Source organism: Bombyx mori, chromosome 14 (genome assembly GCF_030269925.1).
Source record: "Bombyx mori chromosome 14, ASM3026992v2".
Classification (NCBI taxonomy): domain Eukaryota; kingdom Metazoa; phylum Arthropoda; class Insecta; order Lepidoptera; family Bombycidae; genus Bombyx; species Bombyx mori.
In genome coordinates, this window is record NC_085120.1 from 12830531 (window position 1) to 12852500 (window position 21970).

General features: G+C 39.9%; 1 protein-coding gene and 1 non-coding gene across 5 annotated transcripts in view; one reads left to right on the plus strand and one right to left on the minus strand.

Moving 5' to 3' along the window:
* LOC101744498 (neurobeachin) overlaps window positions 1-21970 on the minus strand; it is a 573788-nt gene that overhangs the window by 321484 nt on the left and 230334 nt on the right. For all 4 annotated transcript variants that reach the window (XM_062672222.1, XM_062672221.1, XM_062672220.1 and 1 more), the window contains exons 4-8: window positions 19295-19395; window positions 17992-18087; window positions 4079-4200; window positions 2506-2631; window positions 1345-1465 (exon numbers count right to left, since the gene is read on the minus strand). In XM_062672222.1, coding sequence (XP_062528206.1) covers window positions 1345-1465; window positions 2506-2631; window positions 4079-4200; window positions 17992-18087; window positions 19295-19395 — 566 coding nt within the window. The remainder of the gene's footprint in view (window positions 1-1344; window positions 1466-2505; window positions 2632-4078; window positions 4201-17991; window positions 18088-19294; window positions 19396-21970) is intronic.
* On the plus strand, window positions 17119-17191 carry TRNAA-AGC (transfer RNA alanine (anticodon AGC)). Its single transcript has one exon. It is a non-coding gene; the product is annotated as a tRNA-Ala (tRNA).

Consider the following 21970-nt stretch of genomic DNA (forward strand, 5'->3'; position numbering starts at 1 on the left):
TACTTATACTAAGTATTATTTTTAATGATTTTTAAGATCCGTCTGAAATATGAATAAATATACAAAGCCCTTTTAATATGCGTGACCACGACTCGCCATCTGAATATTCATTTTCTTTTGCATATGCATATATTATCTAAACTTGCATCGTGTGGCGGGGTCTTAACGCGACTAAGCTACCTACCTACTTGGAATATAACACACTAATGTTTGACAGCTTGTTTGTGAATGATTTGTCTTCGTTCCGGTCGGTGTTTAAATGTCGTCTATTTAGGATTATTTTAAATAAGACGAATATTTAAATTTTAGACTAAAAAAATACTAGGGAATATTGAAAACATTACAAAAACACCATAATCCTATCTCAAAGAACCAAATCAAAAAATCTATACATTTAATAAAATTGGAGTGTCTGTTTGTAATATGGAAATAACCGCTTTTTACTACATGTATATTATTATTGGTTGAATATAATAGGTTGGGGATAAAGTTTCTTAGCATTTTTTAAGAAAATTCATAACGTTTTTTAAAATAGTTTATTTACATTTAACTAAAGCATGTAGGTACCATTTTGTTTGATAACTTTTTGCCATCTCGTAGGTGTATTGCTATAGAAATTTTTGGGGCTTCTGATCAAAATACCGCGACAATTGATTTCTATTTCATTATTTAAATTGAGTTCTATTTCAAAATATAATGTGCGCTGCGCAGCCCCGTATCTTAATCTATAATATTGTCCCAATTCAGTCAATCCTCAAGATATTCTTTCCTACACATTAAACTCCTGCATTATCATGAAGTCCCCGTTCATTCGGAGACATTTGCATGGCATTACTGGTTATAAATTGCTTCTAACGACACATACGTGACGACAAGTCGAACGCGCTACTCGCAGAGTCGGGGATGTTCACCGTAGATAACCGAAATGTGTATTATGTTAAGCTCCCGTCGAATTATGGAAGCCTGGTACATAAAGGTGGATTAAGCGGTAGCTTAGCTTCTTAAATCATCTAATTTATATGCATGTACTTCATCGAATCTATTTTATTGTTCAAGAAAAACGTTTTACAGTTTGCATAAATATATAGTTGTATGTGTAAACCAGTCTTTCCCAAAGTGTGCAATAACGCCCCCTTGTGGGCGCTGCAGGCTTAATGGGGGGGCGGTAATAGACCCAGAAAAAAATGGGGGCGTTTTGTAGAGGCTTGGGAGGCGATTTGTAATTTTATCTAGACACAGACTGAGCTCTCACTATAGTGGTATTTAAGTAGGTAGAAAAAATGGGGGCGCTAAAAAATAGTAGTGGTAGTACAACAATTTTATAATTCTTGTAATGAAACTTACATCATTGGTGGAGACGAACCAGGCCATCTCAGTGCTCGATGCCAGCTGACCGTTCACTAGACACTTGATTTCGCTTTTCGTCCATCTATTGTATATATAGACGACTGCTATGGCATACCATCTGTGAATAAAGAATTCGACTGTAGCGACATATTTAATTAAGCAATGTAATCTTTGAACTATTTACTATTCGATCAGTAGAAATGTTATTCCAAGGTAGAGGGGGGAAGAGGTCGACTGAAGAAAACTAATCAAACAATTTAAACGTCATTACAGATACGCACTACCTAATGGTAGGTGGTCACAGTAGCTCATGGAGTCAGCGATGCCAGGGGATACAACCAAGCCGTTTAATGGTAAAGACTCTCGTCAAGCCCCGTTTGAAGAAGAACATGTCACAGTGTTTAGGAGACACCATGAAAGAGAGTCCATTCCAAATCAGGAACAGTAAAAAAAGTTTTTGGAAACACGCTACGTCCGGACGCAGTGGGTCCTGATAATGTGAATGAACTAATACAGTGGCGGAGGAAACTATCGTAAAAAATGGAACAGTGAATCATCATGAACAATTTCTCAGGGCAATTCCCATAGAACATCTGGCACTAAACACAGAGTATCGAGGTTCCTCCGTCGACCCAGAGGTATCATTAGTGCCTGTATAAAACAAGTTGAAACTGACAAATTGAGTAATTACACCAGGCCCTCATACCCTAAGAGGATGTTGCCCAGAAAAACAACTGACGAAATTTTACTAAAATGTCGACAGAATATCAACGAAAGCATAATGATATTAAAAACTTCGTAAGTTTGTCTGTGGGCATTAAATAAATTTACTTTGTAAACTAGCAAGCGATTACTCAAATTAGTAAAATACGTCCGTGTAGAATATGAGTCTGCATTATATTTTTCTCTGTCGAAATGACGGATCATCGCAAAACACAGATTGACTTCGAAATGTATTTATTAATTAATGGCGCAATTTAGGAAACTACTGTAATAACTCCATGCATACAGATCAAAGATCCAAGAACCGACATTAACCGTAGGATTATTATTTTAAGACCATTTTAAAACACGAAACTCCGTTTTGGGAGCGTCGGTAACTAAACATAAGTTACACTGTACTCTCGCTTCGAGATTCTTGAATAATAACTATCTTACCTCCTCGGTTGAAATTCGTATTTCACGCAGTGCTGGAATCCCTTGCCTCGGATCTTCATGGATGTAAGCACGAGGCAGTTACCGACGAAGTGCGCTGTGTAGCCGACGCCTTTACTTGTCTTGAAGCTGTGAGAGATTACACGTATTTATCGTTTTTGAACTAAATTTATTACGCATTGTTTACTGGTGGTAGGACCTCTTGTGAGTCCGCACGGGTAGGTACCACCGCCCTGCCTATTTCTGCCGTGAAGCAGTAATGCGTTTCGGTTTGAAGGGTGGGGCGGCCGTTGTAACTATACTTGAGACCTTAGAACTTATTTTTGAAGGTGGGTGGCGCATTTACGTTGTAGATGTCTATGGGCTCCAGTAACCACTTAACACCAGGTGGGCTGTGAGCTCGTCCACCCATCTAAGAAATAAAAAAATTAAAACGCAGACAATTTCTGATCCTTTCCGTGATGTTTCCCTATCTGATCGTGATTCTAGATTGTTCATTTTCATTTAAAGATCATAATAAAATATAAATTTTCCCGTTAAATATTCTCAAAAAATATACCAGGATAGCATAAATGAGAGTAGCAAGTACGTTTGAAACGACAGGTCTACTCAAGTCAAGAGGAAACAGCAGAACTCAGGTGCGGTCCGAACCGCCGCGTGTGTTTTACCGGAATACTAACCACTTAAAGGTATATCTCAGTATAAATTGACCCGGGTGAATTGTTGCGAGTATTACAACGTCACCTCTATAAGATTACGTGAGATGTTTCGGTTAGAAGATAGAAATGAAGCTATATTCATTATAAAAGATGTTGTTAGTTGGACGTTTTTAATACAATACGCTTTGAAAAAGCAAAAATAAAAAGAGATTTACCAGGTGGCTAACAGCTTGCTAACATCAGGTGGGCCGTGAGCTCGTCCACTTAGCACCGAGTGATCCGTTATTACGTACACCGATATCAGCAATAATAACATAATTCACTAACAAAGGTTCCGGTACCCGAACGCGGAAGATTAGACTATAATTTCTAGAATTTTCTTGAAGATAGAATATATACCTAATATGGATATAGCACGCAAGAAAATATCAAATTGCTCTCTTTTTACTTCTTTTGGCAAATAAATTTCTTTTTTATTTGTTTATTATCCTATTCCACTTTTGCCCACTTTAAAAAAAAAGTAACAAAAATTATATATAACTAGCTGTACCCGTCCGCTTCGTTGGGCATTTAAAATTAAAAATATTATTTCTCATCCCCGCAAAGATTCTCATCATTAACGCCCCCGCAACTGGTACACGGAGTCCAACACTCATATAAATATGAGTCTATCCATTAAGTAGATATATTTTCTACATGGATACCAAGTTTCAAATCAATCGGATACACGGTTCAGTAGTTATAACGGAACATCCGTAAAAACCACTGTAGATTTATAATTATATTAGTATACACTAGTATAGACTAGTATAGACTTGTATATACTACTATATACTAGTACAGACTAGTTTATATGAATCAAAATCCTGAGCTGCTTCTAAAAGTTTGTCGAACGATTTGTCAATAGAAATACATACCAGTACAAATAAGGCTTTTCCCTTTCGATGTTGACGGAGTTGATGGGGTCCAGTCTGAACCAGGTGGTGAACGTGAAGCCGTTCTCGTACGGCCACCGCGCCAACGGCGGTAGTACTACAGCCTGAAACAATATCAACATTGTAGAGACGGTTGTATTTATTTTTTGCTCACGGACCCCTAGCGCCTAGCTTCGGAGCTTCCGTTCATACACTAAGCTGATGAACAATTTGTTGAGTCTCTATTTCAGTAAGGATTAATAAGACACGTGTTCAGTTAAGTGACTAACGTATATTGGGACTACAACCTCACGTGCTATCGACAGCCCGACAATCCCGAGACTGACGTAGCATCACTGCAATATTATTACCGCTAACACATACATATAATTATTAGTTGCTATGGGGACATTTGTGGTCCCTACAAATTAAATGTAAATGTGTCAACTGCTCCGACTTATCCGACCTTAGCGACGGGGCAACGCAAAGTCGCCGTCGCCCGAAATATGTCTTATCGAATATCTCGGATCCATTCTCGGTACTTTTGCTCAAGCACCGGTCCCCATCCTCGCCGTAATCGAAGAGTTCGACGAGCGAACGAACCAATAGACCTAGCTCACTGAGTTTCTCACCGGCTCTTCTCAGTGGGTCGCTATTCAGATCCGGTAGTAGATTCTATCGTTTGTCAAACGCGTTGAAATACGCGATCATCGATATATTACCGATATATTAATATCGATATATTATTATGGTAATGTATCGATGTACGCGATAGTACAAAAATTGGTACCAGCCTGCGGGATTCGAACACCGGCACCACGGGTGCATCACTTGATAAAAATGAACTAGATGCGTCTTATCCTTTAGGCTAAGACGAATATTGAACCCAAAATATAAATATGACGACGCGTTTTGTGACTTAACATGAAAAATTTGAAGACGCGAGTTCATATAATTTAAAATAATAAAATAAAACAAAACCTATGTAAAACAACTGACGTTAAAGAAATGACTAAAGGGACAACTTCGCTTTACCCTACCAAGTATTAAGTGTATATACCTGCCCGTTAGCACCACAACCACCTGAGCACTACCAGCCTCGAAAAACCAAGTTGAATTCTTGATTTAATTCACCGTAACCTCGAATTAAGTACAACATAAAATACCAAAAACACTAGGTAAACTTATACGATATTTTCGTTCTATCTCTTAAATAGATTCCGATCAAATCTTGGCAAATGGAGTGGCAGTAAAAACTTCGTTTATTGTATGAGTTCGAAGCATTTCGGACTCCCGGTAAGCGATCCCTTCGCGCGATACACCATCAATAAAATCTACATACTTTTATAAGTTTTGGAGTGGAGTCTCTTTGCTTGTGTGTATTTAGCTTCTAAAGCATACATCGCTGTCCGAGGGCCGACATTTTAACTGATACAATTGGATATTGATGCTTCGGAAGATGTTCTAGAATTGTCACATCAAAAATTTCTTTTTTTCAAACCATCAACATTTTGAACCTCAATAATAAGGACACAAAGAGTTTCTACAATCACTTCATTTATTTATAGTGAAATTTTATTTCCTCCCGTTCCAAAGGGGAATGATCTAAAAATACGTTCTTGTGAGTTTTGTTTTGTGTTCCTAGCTAAGCAATTGAGCCTACCTAGCCTTGAGAGGCTATTTCAGCGTAACCTTAACTAGTAGGTGAGCTCACGGGGCTCAAACCGCAGTGATGCTAACACAGACCCTAGCAAGAGCAGTGCTTCGCAGAATCTACCACCGGATCGGAGACGCGACCCTCTGAGAAGATCCGGCGAAAAACTCAGTGGACTGTGTCCGTGGGTTATTTCTTGTGCAATAAATTAATTATCACAACACTATTATATGTTTGTTCTTTTAAACTAATAATTAAATTAACTTTATATAATTTAAAAATATTCATGTTTCGTTAGACTGACACGTCGAGCATGGAAAAAAACATTTCCTTCTGAGTTATTTTTCCGAGTTAAGAAAAAATATTTGCTTATGAAAAAAAAACGTTATAAAAATTAAAGGTATTTCATAGAATTATTTGTACAACGTAAATAAATTCAATACATTAGAATTACAGAGAACAACAATGTTTTGGATTTTTAAGTCGTCCCACGTACATGCGTCCGCCCATACTACATACATAAAAATATAGTAGGTACATATGTAAAACCGAAATATTCTGTCGAAATACAGTTTCGGCTTACTAAGTCAATTGTGCCGTTTTTTTCCATATAAATATTTTTTTAAGTCAGAATCCGCTTTAGTTGTTATCGAAATATGCAGAATGGAAGTACTTATGGGTGCGGGCACTCAATACGTACTACCGTCCATCCGATCCACTAACATTGTTATTAGACGCCTGCAGCATTAGAAGCAAGCGTAGGGACCCTTGTAGCCGTACTTATCAAAGAGTTCGACGTTAAACCTAACCCATTCATCAGCACGCCGGATCTTCACAGCGGATCGCGATTATGATTCGGTAGCGGAAGCGTTCGCGAAGCAACTACTATTAGCTGTTAGCTTCAGATGTCAGCTTTGGAAGCTCTTCGCCAGTCGTTATAGCAATTCCTATCCTTCCTGGCTGATCCCTTGTTAGTACTTACTGTCTTATCCTATCAGTAAGAGCTCCCTCCCAAAAAAAACATTCCACCGCCGGTGTGCACCATACTTTATACAATGCATAAATCACTTATAATTCGTGGTTGTAAATGATTTAATTCCATAATTATTATAATACCAGACATGATTTGTAATTATGAAGTGAGAGAGAAGAGACATTCAAGAGGTCACTGCATCCCGAATGTCATGATTGTTTCGCATCAAAGTACCAGGCGTGCAGAATACAAGGTGTCAGCTGTGCGTCAGATCGTCGGATAAGAACGACGGAGAGAAATGGAGCCGGCTCGAGACGGGATTGCGATAAATAAGGAAAAAAACGGACACACTGATAGCCCAGTATGTCACGCGGATTACACCGCCGCCCCGGCCCGTATTTGAATAAGAATTGCCAATAAAGACGGTTGGCCCACTAAACTGCTCCTAAAGTGTCATGTTCTCCTGGTATCGATCTGTTTGAGCAAGTAGCGGTTTATAGAGGTATCTCTAGTTGAATTCTTTGGATCTATTTTAATTCTTTCTTGTTTTATAAAAAAAGCACAATGAGCTCTATTTTCACAAAAAAAAAACAATGTTATAATAACACAAAGTTTCAGAACCTTAAAACATGTAACGCAATAACAATGTAGTGAGTTACAAAGGTGAACCGTCCAAGTTTAAATGGCGTGGGTCGCCAGCCGCTTCGAGCCCGAGGCTAAGCTCGTCATAACACATGAATATTTGCGTAAATACAGGAGTGGACGTGTGTGAAAAATTAAATTTATAAATTAAATATAGTTGCTACCTAAAGAAAAATATGTATTTATTTGCTAACTAGCGACTTGCTATCGCATCGCTTCGGGGACTGTAATTTATTATTGATCTTATTGAATATTCTTTTAAACATACTGAGTATATTTGTAACTATACTGAGACCTCAGAACTCATATTTCAAGGTAGGCGGCGCCATTTACGTTGTAGATGTCTATGGGCTTCGGTAACCACTTAACATCAGGTGGGTTGTGAGCTTCGTCCATCCAACTAAGCATTAAAAAAAAGAAGGTCCTATCAGTAACAAGAACAATAAAACCTAATTTTTCTTATGGTTCACTATTTTAACGATAATGGCTTACAAATAAAAGATAGATGCTGTTACGGGTTGTCTTTTGTAGGGCTATTTGAGATAAACATTTCCCCTTTACATTACATACATACCTACATGTAGCTAGCTCCAACAGTTTTTGCGGCGCCCGCAAAAATAGCCCGCAGATAGCAGATTTTTTTCCTTCTTACTTGACACTTATCGTTATATTTTGGGTAATTCACACCATATTTTTATAAACTATAGCCTATGTGTTATTCTGATGTGTAAGCTTAGTGTCATATTTATTTATATCGAATCCATAGCCTAAACAATAAGTTTCAAGCTTTTAGCTATCAAAATGTCGATACTTCCCATCTTAACTTAACATAACTTTTCATCCCATCCTTTCAACCGTTTTTTCGAATTAAAAAGTAGCCTGTGTCCTTTCTCAGGCTCTAGACTATCTGTGTACCAAATTTCATTTAAATAAGTTTTAAATCGGTTCAGTAGTTTTGGCGTGAAAGCGCGACAAACAGACATCATTCTCATTTATAATATTAGTATGGATAACTGGTGGTGCGGTATCTTGTCATGTCTCAAGGTGAGTGGCGACATTTGTCTAGTGACATCTATCGCATCCAGTAACGGCTTAAAATTGGTTGGGCCAGGAGCTTGTTTATACTTCTACGGAATAAAAACTGAAACGAAGACAATTCTTTTCTATCAGAACATTTACAACAGTTTGTTTCAATTGTAATGCGCACAATTCACATATAATAATATGTACATATTTTTGTATACATTACATACAAATACTTTGACAAATCATGCAGATTCAAAGACGTTTTACCTTTCACCTATCAGTCTTTTAAATGGTTTCGGAAAAGTTTCTGCGATCGCCAAATCCGGTATACGAATAATAAATAAATGAATAGATCATGCAATACCAAAAAATGTAGGTACGTTCTGGGACATCATCTTTGTAATAAGACAAAATGGAAGCTAATTATTTAACAGATAGGTATTAGAATTCCACATCGAAAATAAAAAATAAAAAAGAACTAATATCCGAGCCATGCAAAGAGAGAATCATCTAATCTCATTTTGAAACGACAGCTTCCCGAAAGTGGCCTGCGTAAAATCTCCACTTACCGAACAACTCATAAAGGAAATCTTATAGAGGAAAGTTTCCAACAATATACATTTTTGGGCCTCAAAAAAGATCTCGAAGGTTCGAATTAACGAGATGATTTCATTAAACTGCCTTCATAAAAAATGGCCTCTCAAACACTGTTATTTATACAACACGGACGCAGCGAGAGCGGGGACGGGGTTCTTTTGTTTGTACTTAAATACAGAAAATGGAAAATTGATGCCGTTTTATCTTAAGGTTATCATTTTAAAATGATTTCAGAACTCATTTCGTTTTGTTTCATTTCGCTTAAAGATTGAATGTAACAAAAAAAAACAACTACGTCCCAATGATGTATTCTTAATTGACTTCAAAAATGAAGAAGCTTCTAAATTCTACTCTATTTTTAAATGTGACTGTGTGTACCTTTGACTTTTTTCTGGACGATTCGATCTTGATGATTCGTTTTTTTACTGGTGGTAGGACCTCTTGTGTCCGCACGGGTAGGTACCACCACTCCGACTATTTCTGCCGTGAAGCAGTAATGCGTTTCGGTTTGAAGGGTGGGGTAGCCGTCGTAACTATACTGAGACCTTAGAACTTATATCTCAGGGGTTTCTCATGGACCACACGAGACATTTAAATGGCATGACACGTTTAAATGTGGTCAAGATCCAACCAGTAGTTTTTGAGTTATCATCAATAATGCATTTTCAATTAACTGCGGTTTTCTTTTTTGTTATCTTTTTCTATTGAAACCGAGTTCTTTATCGCACGTTATTGATGAGATTAGTTTGGCTGAGGGCTGAGGAGCTACGCCGAATACAGTGTAACAATGAAAAATTACACCAAAAACGGACATCTTTTTGCGGTTATTTTTTTAACCTATTTTCTATCAGTTTAGCTTTCCGTCAATTTTGAGAATTTGAGAGAGAATATATAAGAAAAATATTTCTATTAATAACTAAAAATATTTTTCTCATATTCCGTCAGAACAATTAGAGATTTACATATTCCTAGTCGCTTCATTCACTAAAAGCTGTGTGACCTTGAAAGCTCTGCATTGCAGTAAAAGGCATGTACTTCCCAATACTACCGCGCTCGGGTTTCAGCTCTTCATAGCTTAGTTGATGCAAAATAGTGACGCCGAAGGACCATATGTTGCGTTATGGTAAATGAGAGTGGAGTGTATTGATTAGTTTTGATATCTTTATTAGTGGTGGTAGGACCTCTTGTGAGTCCGCGCGGATGGGCACCACCACCCTGCCTATTTCTGCCGTGAAGCAGTAATGCGTTTCGGTTTGAAGGGCCGTTGTAACTGTAACTATACTTGAGACCTTAGAACTTATATGTCAAGGTGGGTGGCGCATTTACGTTCTGGATGTCTATGGGCTCCAGTAACCACTTAACACCAGGTGGGCTGTGAGCTCGTCCACCCATCTAAGCAATAAAAAAAAAGTCCTTATGTGACAAATTAAAGATATATGAATATATGAAATCTATGCGTCGCCCTTGGCGGCTGGAATTGAAAAAGGGGAAAGTGTCATAGCGGATGACGCTCGTGGACACTATTGACGTTCCGAATTCAAACATACAGTCAAGCCATTAGCCAATTATATCGAAACGTCCAAAAATAGCTGCCACCACTAAGGGAGAACAGTTGTAAACAGTCATCGTGTGGTATAAATTAGATCGGAATACTCAAAGTTAGCGGCCAACCTACAGTAGCCTAGACAATAAAAGAACGAAAACAAACTGACCAAAGATTTATCGAATACCCGTAATTATTTAAAAACATTTTCAAAGGAAACCACTTCGCTTTACGGCAATTTCTGCCGCCCGCCGTCTTGAAATATGAGGGGGCTGTTAATAAATAAACTGTTGCTAATACAAAGCAGTTTCTATTCGTTTCGTGTGAAATATTGTCAGGGGCGGCAGGTGCTCCGTGAAACTTGTATCAATTATTGTTTTAAACAAGGGTTGTGAGTTATTTAGGAAACTTTAGGTGCGCTGATTTGTGCACGGGTTAACAAAACCGACATGCCTAATTGTATTGCATTTGTTTTGTTGCTATTCGCCTTTCTGCACATGGATAGCTGATATTTCTAAAGAACTAACTTTTAAACGATACTACTCTTATCTTTCTTCAAAATACTTTGGGGGTTGATTGCTTCCCGCTTCCGTAGGTTTAACCCGCGATTCCCTACAAGTGACCCCTGGGTGGTGCAAAACGGGAGCCGAATACATAATCGGTGGTAGGACTTGTCCGACTGGCTGGCGACCACCCTCCAACTAGAGTCCGCCGCCAAATAGCCTAGCTGTGTTCCGGCGTGTGGGTTGGAGAGCCAGTTTTATTCCTTCCCTTTCCTCTTCCTTGTTCGGGGTGAATCTTGATGATGCCTGGAACATGCCCCGGGAAGCTGTCCCGCCAACCGGTGTAAAATCCTGCCGTGCGGTCGTCGTGCCGGAGTCGGAGACCGGAGTGGATCCCGGCGATCGCACGCAGGGTGGACTGGGGGCCCTTCCATGCCCTGCGTCAGTCTCTCACGCAACCCGTGGTCGAGCACGTACTGTGTTCCGCGCTTTATTCAGGTATCGTCATGATTTCGCTTCGAACTTCCTACCCCACCCATTCCCACTCTCCAAACAAAAAAAAAAATCAAACATGACAGTACAAAAAAGGAAAAGGGTTTTGTCGGCGATGCCCCATTCCACATTTAATATGGATTTCAGCAATGTCAGGGGCCTACACAGCAACCTCGACGCCGTACACCACCATCTTGAGACGGCGCAGCCTGCCCTCCTTTTTCTGACGGAGACGCAGATATCTGCTCCGGATGATACTTCGTACCTTGAATACCCCGGCTACGTATTGGAGCACAACTTCCTGTGTAAAGCCGGGGTGTGTGTATTCGTCCGGGCTGATGTCTGTTGTCGCCGTCTACGAGGCCTCGAACAACGGGACCTGTCCCTCTTGTGGCTGCGCGTAGACCATGGGGGTTGTACCCGAGTCTACGCGTGCCTGTACAGGTCCCAGAGCAGTGATGCAGGTTCAGCTCTGATAGAGCATGTGCAAGAGGGGACTAACCGCGTGCTTGAGCAGTACCCATCTGCGGAGGTGGTGGTTCTTGGAGACTTTAACGCTCACCACCAAGAGTGGCTGGGGTCCAGAACCACTGACCTCCCGGGTCGGGCTGCCTACGATTTCGCCCTGGCCTACGGCCTCTCCCAGCTGGTGACACAGCCCACCCGTGTCCCAGATATTGAGGGGCACGAGCCTTCTCTGTTGGACCTTCTGCTGACCACCGATCCAGCCGGATACAGTGTGGTGGTCGACGCTCCGCTTGGATCGTCTGATCACTGCCTTATCCGTGCTGCTACACCACTCTCTCGTCCTAGTCGTCGAACGACGACCAGGTATCGAAGAGTTTGGCAGTATTTGTCAGCAGATTGGGATGGATTGCGTGAATTTTACGCATCCTACCCATGGGGGCGGTTCTGCTTTTCCTCTGCTGATCCTGACGTCTGTGCGGACCGTCTTAAAGACGTGGTGCTCCAGGGGATGGAATTGTTTATTCCCTCCTCTGAAGTGCCCGTTGGGGGTCGCAGCAGACCCTGGTATAACAATGCCAGCAGGGATGCTGCACACCTCAAGCGGTCCGCATACGTGGCATGGGATAATGCCAGGAGACGTCAGGACCCTAACATCTCAGAGGAAAGGCGGAAATATAACGCCGCTTCCAGGTCCTACAAGAAGGTTATTGCCAAGGCGAAGTCGGAGCACGTTGCTAGAGTTGGCGAGCGACTAAAGAGCTATCCCTCTGGGAGCCGTGCTTTTTGGTCGCTCGCCAAAGCCGCAGAAGGAAACTTTTGCAGGTCTAGTCTCCCACCACTGCGAAAGTCCGATGACAGTCTGGCCCATAGTGCGAAAGAGAAGGCTGACCTTCTGGTCAAACTCTTCGCCTCGAACTCGACCGTGGACGACGGGGGTGCCACACCACCGAACATCCCCCGGTGTGATAGTTCCCTGCCGGAGATCTGCTTTACACAGTGTGCAGTCAGGCGGGAACTCCGACTCCTGGACGTCCATAAGTCGAGTGGGCCAGATGGCATCCCCGCAGTGGTTCTGAAAACGTGCGCCCCTGAGCTGACGCCTGCGCTAACGCGTTTGTATCGCCTCTCTTATTGCGCTAACAGGGTTCGGTCTTCATGGAAGACCGCCCACGTCCACCCTATCCCCAAGAAGGGTGACCGGTCGGACCCATCGAGCTATAGGCCTATCGCGATAACTTCCTTGCTTTCCAAGGTGATGGAGCGAATAATAAATATACAACTCCTGAAGTATCTTGAAGATCGCCAGCTGATCAGTGACCGACAGTACGGTTTCCGTCACGGTCGCTCAGCTGGCGATCTTCTCGTATACCTTACTCACAGGTGGGCTGAAGCCTTGGAGAGCAAGGGCGAGGCTCTTGCTGTGAGCCTTGATATCGCGAAGGCCTTCGACAGGGTCTGGCATAGGGCACTTCTGTCGAAGCTACCATCTTACGGAATCCCCGAGGATCTCTGCAAGTGGATCGCTAGCTTTTTGGATGGGCGGAGCATCACGGTCGTTGTAGACGGCGATTGCTCTGATACCATGACCGTTAACGCTGGCGTTCCACAAGGTTCGGTGCTCTCCCCCACGCTTTTCATCCTGTATATCAATGACATGCTGTCTATTGATGGCATGCATTGCTATGCGGATGACAGCACGGGGGATGCGCGATATATCGGCCATCAGAGTCTCCCTCGGAGCGTGGTGCAGGAGAGACGATCAAAACTTGTGTCTGAAGTGGAGAACTCTCTGGGGCGAGTCTCCAAATGGGGTGAATTGAACTTGATTCAATTCAACCCGTTAAAGACACAAGTTTGCGCGTTCACTGCGAAGAAGGACCCCTTTGTCATGGCGCCGCAATTCCAAGGCGTTTCCCTGCAACCTTCCGAGAGTATTGGGATACTTGGGGTCGACATTTCGAGCGATGTCCAGTTTCGGAGTCATCTGGAAGGCAAAGCCAAGTTGGCGTCCAAAATGCTGGGAGTCCTCAACAGAGCGAAGCGGTACTTCACGCCTGGACAAAGGCTTTTGCTTTATAAAGCACAAGTCCGGCCTCGCGTGGAGTACTGCTCCCATCTCTGGGCCGGGGCTCCCAAATACCAGCTTCTTCCATTTGACTCCATACAGAGGAGGGCCGTTCGGATTGTCGATAATCCCATTCTCACGGATCGTTTGGAGCCTCTGGGTCTGCGGAGGGACTTCGGTTCCCTCTGTATTCTGTACCGTATGTTCCATGGGGAGTGCTCTGAGGAATTGTTCGAGATGATACCGGCATCTCGTTTTTACCATCGCACCGCCCGCCACCGGAGTAGAGTTCATCCATACTACCTGGAGCCACTGCGGTCATCCACAGTGCGTTTCCAGAGGTCTTTTTTACCACGTACCATCCGGCTATGGAATGAGCTCCCCTCCACGGTGTTTCCCGAGCGCTATGACATGTCCTTCTTCAAACGAGGCTTGTGGAGAGTATTAAACGGTAGGCAGCGGCTTGGCTCTGCCCCTGGCATTGCTGAAGTCCATGGGCGACGGTAACCACTCACCATCAGGTGGGCCGTATGCTCGTCTGCCTACAAGGGCAATAAAAAAAAAATAAAAAAAATAAAAATACTAACGATGGTTTCTTTTATATTTCGGAGTGATATCCTACTACCAACCTCATAGCCTGATTAATTAGTTTTGTTGGGCAAGATTCAAGGTATCAGTACTCGTGGACAATCGTCTAATTGTCAGGATAAAAATATCCTGGTAAGATATCGTGTTCTGAATAAAAAGATGCGCGATATACTTGGATGGAGCGATGCGACTATGTTTAGGAGGGAGAGATTACTTGTGGCCCGGAGGCAAATTTTGGTTTTATGTAAATGCATCTATCGTATCGGAATCGCGACCTATTGAGAAGATCCGGCGAAAAACTCAATGGGTCGTGACCGTGGAATCACATAACTGGTCATCTGGTGAGAAATTATCCAGTCAGCAAATATACACAATAGTAATATTTCATCGAAAAATTATAAGTTATTTTGACTCCATCTAAACAATTTCAAAACTTAACAATGTCAAAACTAGAAGCGCGTCAAACTCAGTCTATTACTCAGTTGAGAAAACACACTCCGAGTTACTTCCGATCGGAAGCTACTCCGTATGAAGCGAAAGCAGTGTTTTATATTTTCGATCCTGTTAGGGCGCTGTCACAGCTGACGACAGCAGCTTGTATCCGTAACAAATTCATTGTAAGAGAAGAATAAAGAAATAATATATATCGACGCTTGAAAGGCAAACGTGACTGAGCGACAATGCGTGAACTTTACAGTAGACTAATTTAAAGTTGAAATACCTGAAAAAAATTCTATTTTAACGAATCTAGCTGTAGGATTGAAATGATTTTAATAGACCTAAAAATATTTATTTTTTTGCGCATCGAATATGGTTATTGCCTATCATTTATGTACAAAGCAGTTATTGTCGCCTAGTCACGTTTGCCTTTCAAGCGTCGATATCTACATTGCCAAGTGATACCGACACCATAAATGCAGTATGATAAGTTACGATCATCGAAGTTACTTTTCATATTTCAAATGTTGTATAAAGTTAAAACTGAATACAATTATTACATTAGTGGTCCCATGACGTTTAGCAAGCTCGTCATTATAATCTTTGTAACCGTACAAAGTCTATTTCTTTTCTTACCTATTCTAGAACCTCGAGGGGTTATACTACATTCACAGAACGAGTAGGTGAGCTCACGGAGCTCAAACCTGATGACGTTGCTAACACTAACCCTAGCAAGAGCCGTGCTTCGCAGAATCTATCACCGGATCGGAAACGCGACCCACTGAGAAGATCCGGCGAGAAACTCAGTGGGCTGTGTCTGTGGGTTAAAATCGAGTTCACTACTCATCTAAGGATTAACAATAAGGAACGACATCAAATCGTGAATGTCGCCCGCTTTTGTTAGCATCCGCACATTTACTAACATTACATTACCATTACACCTGACGCGAAGCAATCGCGCCTTTCGTTCGAAAGAGTGGGGTAGACTGAAAGACAGCTGCCGTCAAATTGTGTAGGTACAGATAACCCTCCTATAACACAGACCACGGTAGATACGTTCCTACAAAGTCCCGTGTTGTGCGAAACCGTGTTATATGAGACTAGAAGCCATCACAAAAACGAGAGTATTTTTTTCGAATGAAATATCTCAATTAAGCCTGTGTGTATTTATTTGTAACTATACCTGAGACCTTAGAACTTATGTCTCAAGGTGGGTGGCGCATTTACCTTGCAGATGTCTATGGGCTCCAGTAACTACTTAACACCAGGTGGGCTGTGAGCCTATCCACGCAGTTAAGTAATAAAATAAAAAAATAATAAAAAAAACACATAAGAAATAAGGAATAAAATTTCGGTTATTCCCATATATCGTATGTTCATAGTGCATAATGTAATATTCCAAATAATTTTAAACAAAAATCTCGTTATCATTTTGGGAAAATTGACTACGTCTTGCCTTTCGGTATACACATTGTTTGTTGTTAATTTGTAACTGTTAAACAAAAAATGTATCCGCATCTGTCACCTGCGAGCTTTCAGTGCGACAGTGTCTTTAGTACGGAAACAGGAGTTTTGGATATTTTCCACGAGAGCTGGCCAACTTCGAGACGGGAGCTCTCCTACAATGTGTACTGCGGGGATTTTATCAATCCGCCGAGTTTGTTTGTAGTAGAACTTCCTACGGGAGACTTGTGTATTCAATGTAAATAAATTACAATGTAATTGTGTACAAGTTTTTTTTTTAAAAAGAAACTTTGTAATGATGTGGAAATGAGTTTTCTGAGGCCTTTTCTTATACGGGATACGAATTAGGTAGCTGAACGCATTAGATACATGAGTTTTTACGTAAATTACGAGTCTATACCATAATTGTTATACATATAGCAGTTGCGACAAAAAGATATAATGTATCATTAATTACAGATGAATAGTACTGAATTGAAAGCCGATATATCTTTTGTAATCAGAGATAAGACAAGTGACTTGATTAAATTTTACTGGTTGATTTACAATATCATAATATGTGGATTGTAATTTCGTTCTCCGCATCAACGGGGGGCGTAGCTCAGATGGTAGAGCGCTCGCTTAGCATGCGAGAGGTACCGGGATCGATACCCGGCGCCTCCAACTAATTCTTTTTTAATTCGTCACTTTTTAATCAGTTTTATACTTTATTATATTTAAGCAAAATGGAATGAAATTTATCATATTTTGCGAGAAATAATTTCATAATCGTACACCCTAACAAGAAACAACCAACTAAGTTTCTTGCCGGATATGGGTGGGTCGCGATTTCGATCCGATGGTAGATTCAACGATGTTCGCTGCTCTTGCTGGGGCTAATGTAAGCAAGTTCTCCCAGATTGAGCCCCGTTAGCTCACCTATCAAACCACGCGTTGTAATAGCCCCTTAGGCTACCAAAGACTACTGGATCTTTCGCCGCTGCTTTACTAAAGTGACTATATTATTAATCCGATCATCAATTCACTTAGGATATTCGATTTAAAAAAATACACGCGTGGCACTCGGGGACTGCCGCGGTAAAGCTATTGCATAGCATTTTTTATCAACTTATGCAATTATAATTAGACAATAATGATTTAATATTAAAACACTAATAAAATAAAGACCACGCTATATTTATAAACATTAACAAAAGCAAAACATTAACTTTTCCCTTCACACTCATATTAAAGCTAGACCGCGCGAGAGAGAGAGATGGGCAGACTTTTCATGATGCGCATGCAGTGCAACGTCACAATACTACACAAGCGCAACGTGTGAATGTGTTGAACGCGAACCACATGGTAGGCGGAGTGGGGGTGTTAGGTTTTATTTTCGTTACGGAATTTCTTAATTCGGTCGCCGCGATCAAAGTCCCCGATAAAAGCTATGCAATAGCTTAATATATTATTTAAATACTTACGGATCCTTTGCGTCCCGGGAAACTGAAGAAGACGTCGGGTCCGTTCCTGTGTGGCATCTGTCGGAGCACATTTAGCAGCTTGGCTGAGTGTCGCGGCTGCAACAACGTTTAGATTATAGCAACAATTTGATAATTTCTTTACTAATGAAACTCACTTTAAAATCGATTCAGTCATTTTGGAAATTAGGCTGCATAATCACACATCAAAATGCGAGTTTTGTTATTCAGGTACCAACAAGCATTTGGACTTTAAGAAAACCCTTACTTCAAAAACACGAATGGCTTGATATTTCGCTCATTTTTTGTACAGACAACCAAACCGGTCAATCTGGTCGGACACTGACAAATGAGATTTAAATTTCAAATCAAAATACGTTGTGGTACGTAAACATGTAATACCGATCAATAATGTGTCTCACTTATTCAGTGAAAGGCACAACATAGGATTTACATTAGTTTTTAGTTGCAAATTTGTAATTTTTAAATGGAAATTATCTCGATTTTAATATTACTAATATTTAAGAACCAAAATAATTGTATTTCAAACTGATGCTTTTTTTAATTTTTAGGTATCTTTTTTGTACATCTAATAAGAAACAATTAGTAAAACAGTTCAGCAATTTCGTTTACTTTATATCACTAAATAGTATAAAACAAAGGCGCTTTCTCTGTCCCTATATCCCTATGTGTGCTTAAATCTTTAAAACTACGCAACGGATTTTGATGCGGTTTTTTTTAATAGATAGAGTGATTGAAGAGGATGGTTTATATGTATAATAACATCCATTATATAGTGGAGAAATCAATAATAAATTACAGTTTCCGAAGGGAAGCGAGGGCGGGTCGCTAGTATATTATAATATTTCTTTTCAATTTGATTAATAAATAATATGCCATATGATATGATGACATAATATCAAATATTCCTACATTGACAACATTGAAATATTATATTAAATAGCTAGACGATACCAAGCAAACATAAATATAAAGAGACTATGTCACAGCACCTAACAAATAGCGTCTTTGTTGCACTGGGACAAAAAAGGAAGCAAATGCGAAACGAACTTTTGCGCGCACTAATTGTAAGTGTTTAATGTGCATTTGGCATTTGTCCATCTTCATGTTACTTTTTACTTGTTACTTTTTAACTACAATAAAAACAAAGAATGTATTATTCATAAAAATTAATTAGAAAAATTAAATAACATTTTACTCAATAAATGTCATTCTTTCCTATAGTGTAAATAAAAATCACATGAATATGAAAAGAAAATATATATTATTGTAAGATAAGGCTTACCCATTTTCCATTGACAGCCTTCATTGCATTAAATAGTTGCTTGAGCTCCTTGACTGTGACGCTGTAGCTCGCCAACACCCCCAGCATCTCTATCAAGAGATCTAAAACAAGATAAACATACTTAACATTACAACTACTACATTTAGCGGTAGGCAGCGGCTTGGCTCTGCCCTTGGCATTGCTGAAGTCCATGGGCGACGGTAAACACTCACCATCAGGTGGGCCGTATGCTCGTCTGCCTACAAGGGCAATAAATAAATAAAAACTTAAATTCGAATCGCAAAATCTATTTCACAGTTAGGTTTCTGGTAAATTCGATCAAATGATCAAACGAGAGGATTCCTTAGATTGCCGTAAAACTATTTCAAATTCTCGAAACCCGATTACAATTCAATGTATTATTGTTACGTCGGAATTGCGTTGTTCGTTTCTCTACGAAATTAGTAGACACAATTCAATCATTGAATTAATAATGAATCTATTATTATACGCATTGACAAATACAAATGTAACATAAGCCGTAGGAAAGCCATTGTAATTAATTAACATACTAGGTACGACCGAGTTAATATTTCATCATGATGCCAAAACAACGTATGAGTTTCGCTCTAACCTGAAGCAACTCCTAAACTTGTGCAAGAGAGAAAGGTCTCTTTAGAATACAATTCTATATGCAGTCCCAGTTATGAAAGAGGAATTATGCTCTTGATTACTTTTTGTTTCATTTTAATACGAATCTTTGTGTTCGCTTTTATCCTTGCTCTGAATTAAGGTAATAAGAAAAAGAGACAAAAGATTTGTGAAAAAACGCTATTTCAGTATGGCATGAGGAAAAAAGCATGCATCGAATTCCATTTGAGTTCTTACTAGGGAAACATCGTTTTAAAAAGCTACGGAAACCATAACAGATACGATTTGAATGTACCAGGCTAGCATAGCCGCACGCAGGTAGAGCGATAATTACGAACGCGGATTAGGCTTGCACTCGACCCGCCCGCATCGCAACAACTTGTTATCAACGATACTCTTCCATTGAAGTTAATTGAAACGCGGATTGAATATCAAAGCCCCGTTCATTCGTTCAAATTGCCAATTTGCATTGAGACTTACCTATTTCGATCTTATTTCACCACAAGAATATCATCGATTGTATAAATTTTGCCATTAGTAATTTACATATAAATCAACATGTTCAACTTTGAAGAGTACGATATGAATAACAATATTGATTTGTTAACCTCGATATGGTACCGAAAGCGAAAACTTTAGTAAAGAAAAAGTAACAAAATTTATATTTTGTAAAATCGTGATTTGGTTAAGTTAGGTAAATTACATGTTATTTTCTGCAATAATATGCACCATGTAGTAAAATCCAAAAGAACTTTTTTATAACAAAGCTGGCTGACTGTTTTAGTTTAGACAAATAAGATAAAGTTGCCAATAAACTGCGTATATGGTTCTATAGTGTTTGATGTATATATATATTTTTGAAGAAAAAAATCCGTGACTATTAAATTAATTCAAAAACGTTTTCATTTGCATGAATAATTTTAGTGAACACAATTTAAATTTCAACCAGCATCAAAGAGCATGTGACGTGACAGGCAATCATGTAAATTATTCAACGCGAAAGTACCAGGACCACATAAATACGCAGAATTCTCATTTCGCACTGAATTCCCGCGCGCGTTTTATTTAGCATACATCATTCGCGCTTTATGCCTATGCAAATAAATAATAGGGACGAGTGTGAACGTCATGAAAACGTTACCGTACTACACGAGTAAAATGTACATTATGGCGTCATTTCCCATCTCACATTTTCTATAAATCATTCACTGTGCATTTACTTGTTCATCAATTCACGTCATAAAGTTTAGACTTCATTTTTCATATTTCGTTTGCACACCAGGCGCGCATGAATGCGAGGAGTTGAACGCGCTCAAGTGATTCAAACATCAGGCGACTCGTGCTGCTTTATTCGTGGAAGCCGTATTGTGATTTAATGGACGTTGCATTGTCCCAGGGCTTAGCCCGCGAGTTCCGTGGCTCCGAGTGGGCTAATCCCGGGCCAGTTCCGACATAATTCCCGGGATAGAAACACCGGCTCCGCTGCGGCTATTTCGTTAATGAAAGCGAATTAAAATGGAATTTTCTTTTAACAATAACAACGTCACCGAAAATATTGATTTATAGAGAAAATCCTTATTTTAAAAAAATACCTACAAGGCGCAGTACATTTTAGGGGATGATTTAGTAATTTGCTATGTTGAGGCTTCAAGTATTAGGTATACAAAATCTGAAATAATCCATGGCAGCAAATGATACAGTACGTGAAATACTATCATTCGCTGCCACGGAATGATATGAAAAGTAAGACATTAGAGTCATGTAAGCATGTTTTAGAAATAATATGTTCAAGGATAATTACCACGAAATACCCACAGGCACGAATAAACTGCACATTACCTTTTATACATTCATTAGAAATTATTTATGGCGAGATCCTCACAAGCAGTTACCAAGATCTTGCCTAGAAAAACTGCTGATTTCTTTCCACTTACATGGTAAGTTTTATTTAATTTTTTTATTTTGTTTTATTATTAGTTTTATTTCTAAGAATTCGTCGTCTTAGCTTTCTGCAAGACAAATATTATTGTTATAGCAGACATGAAT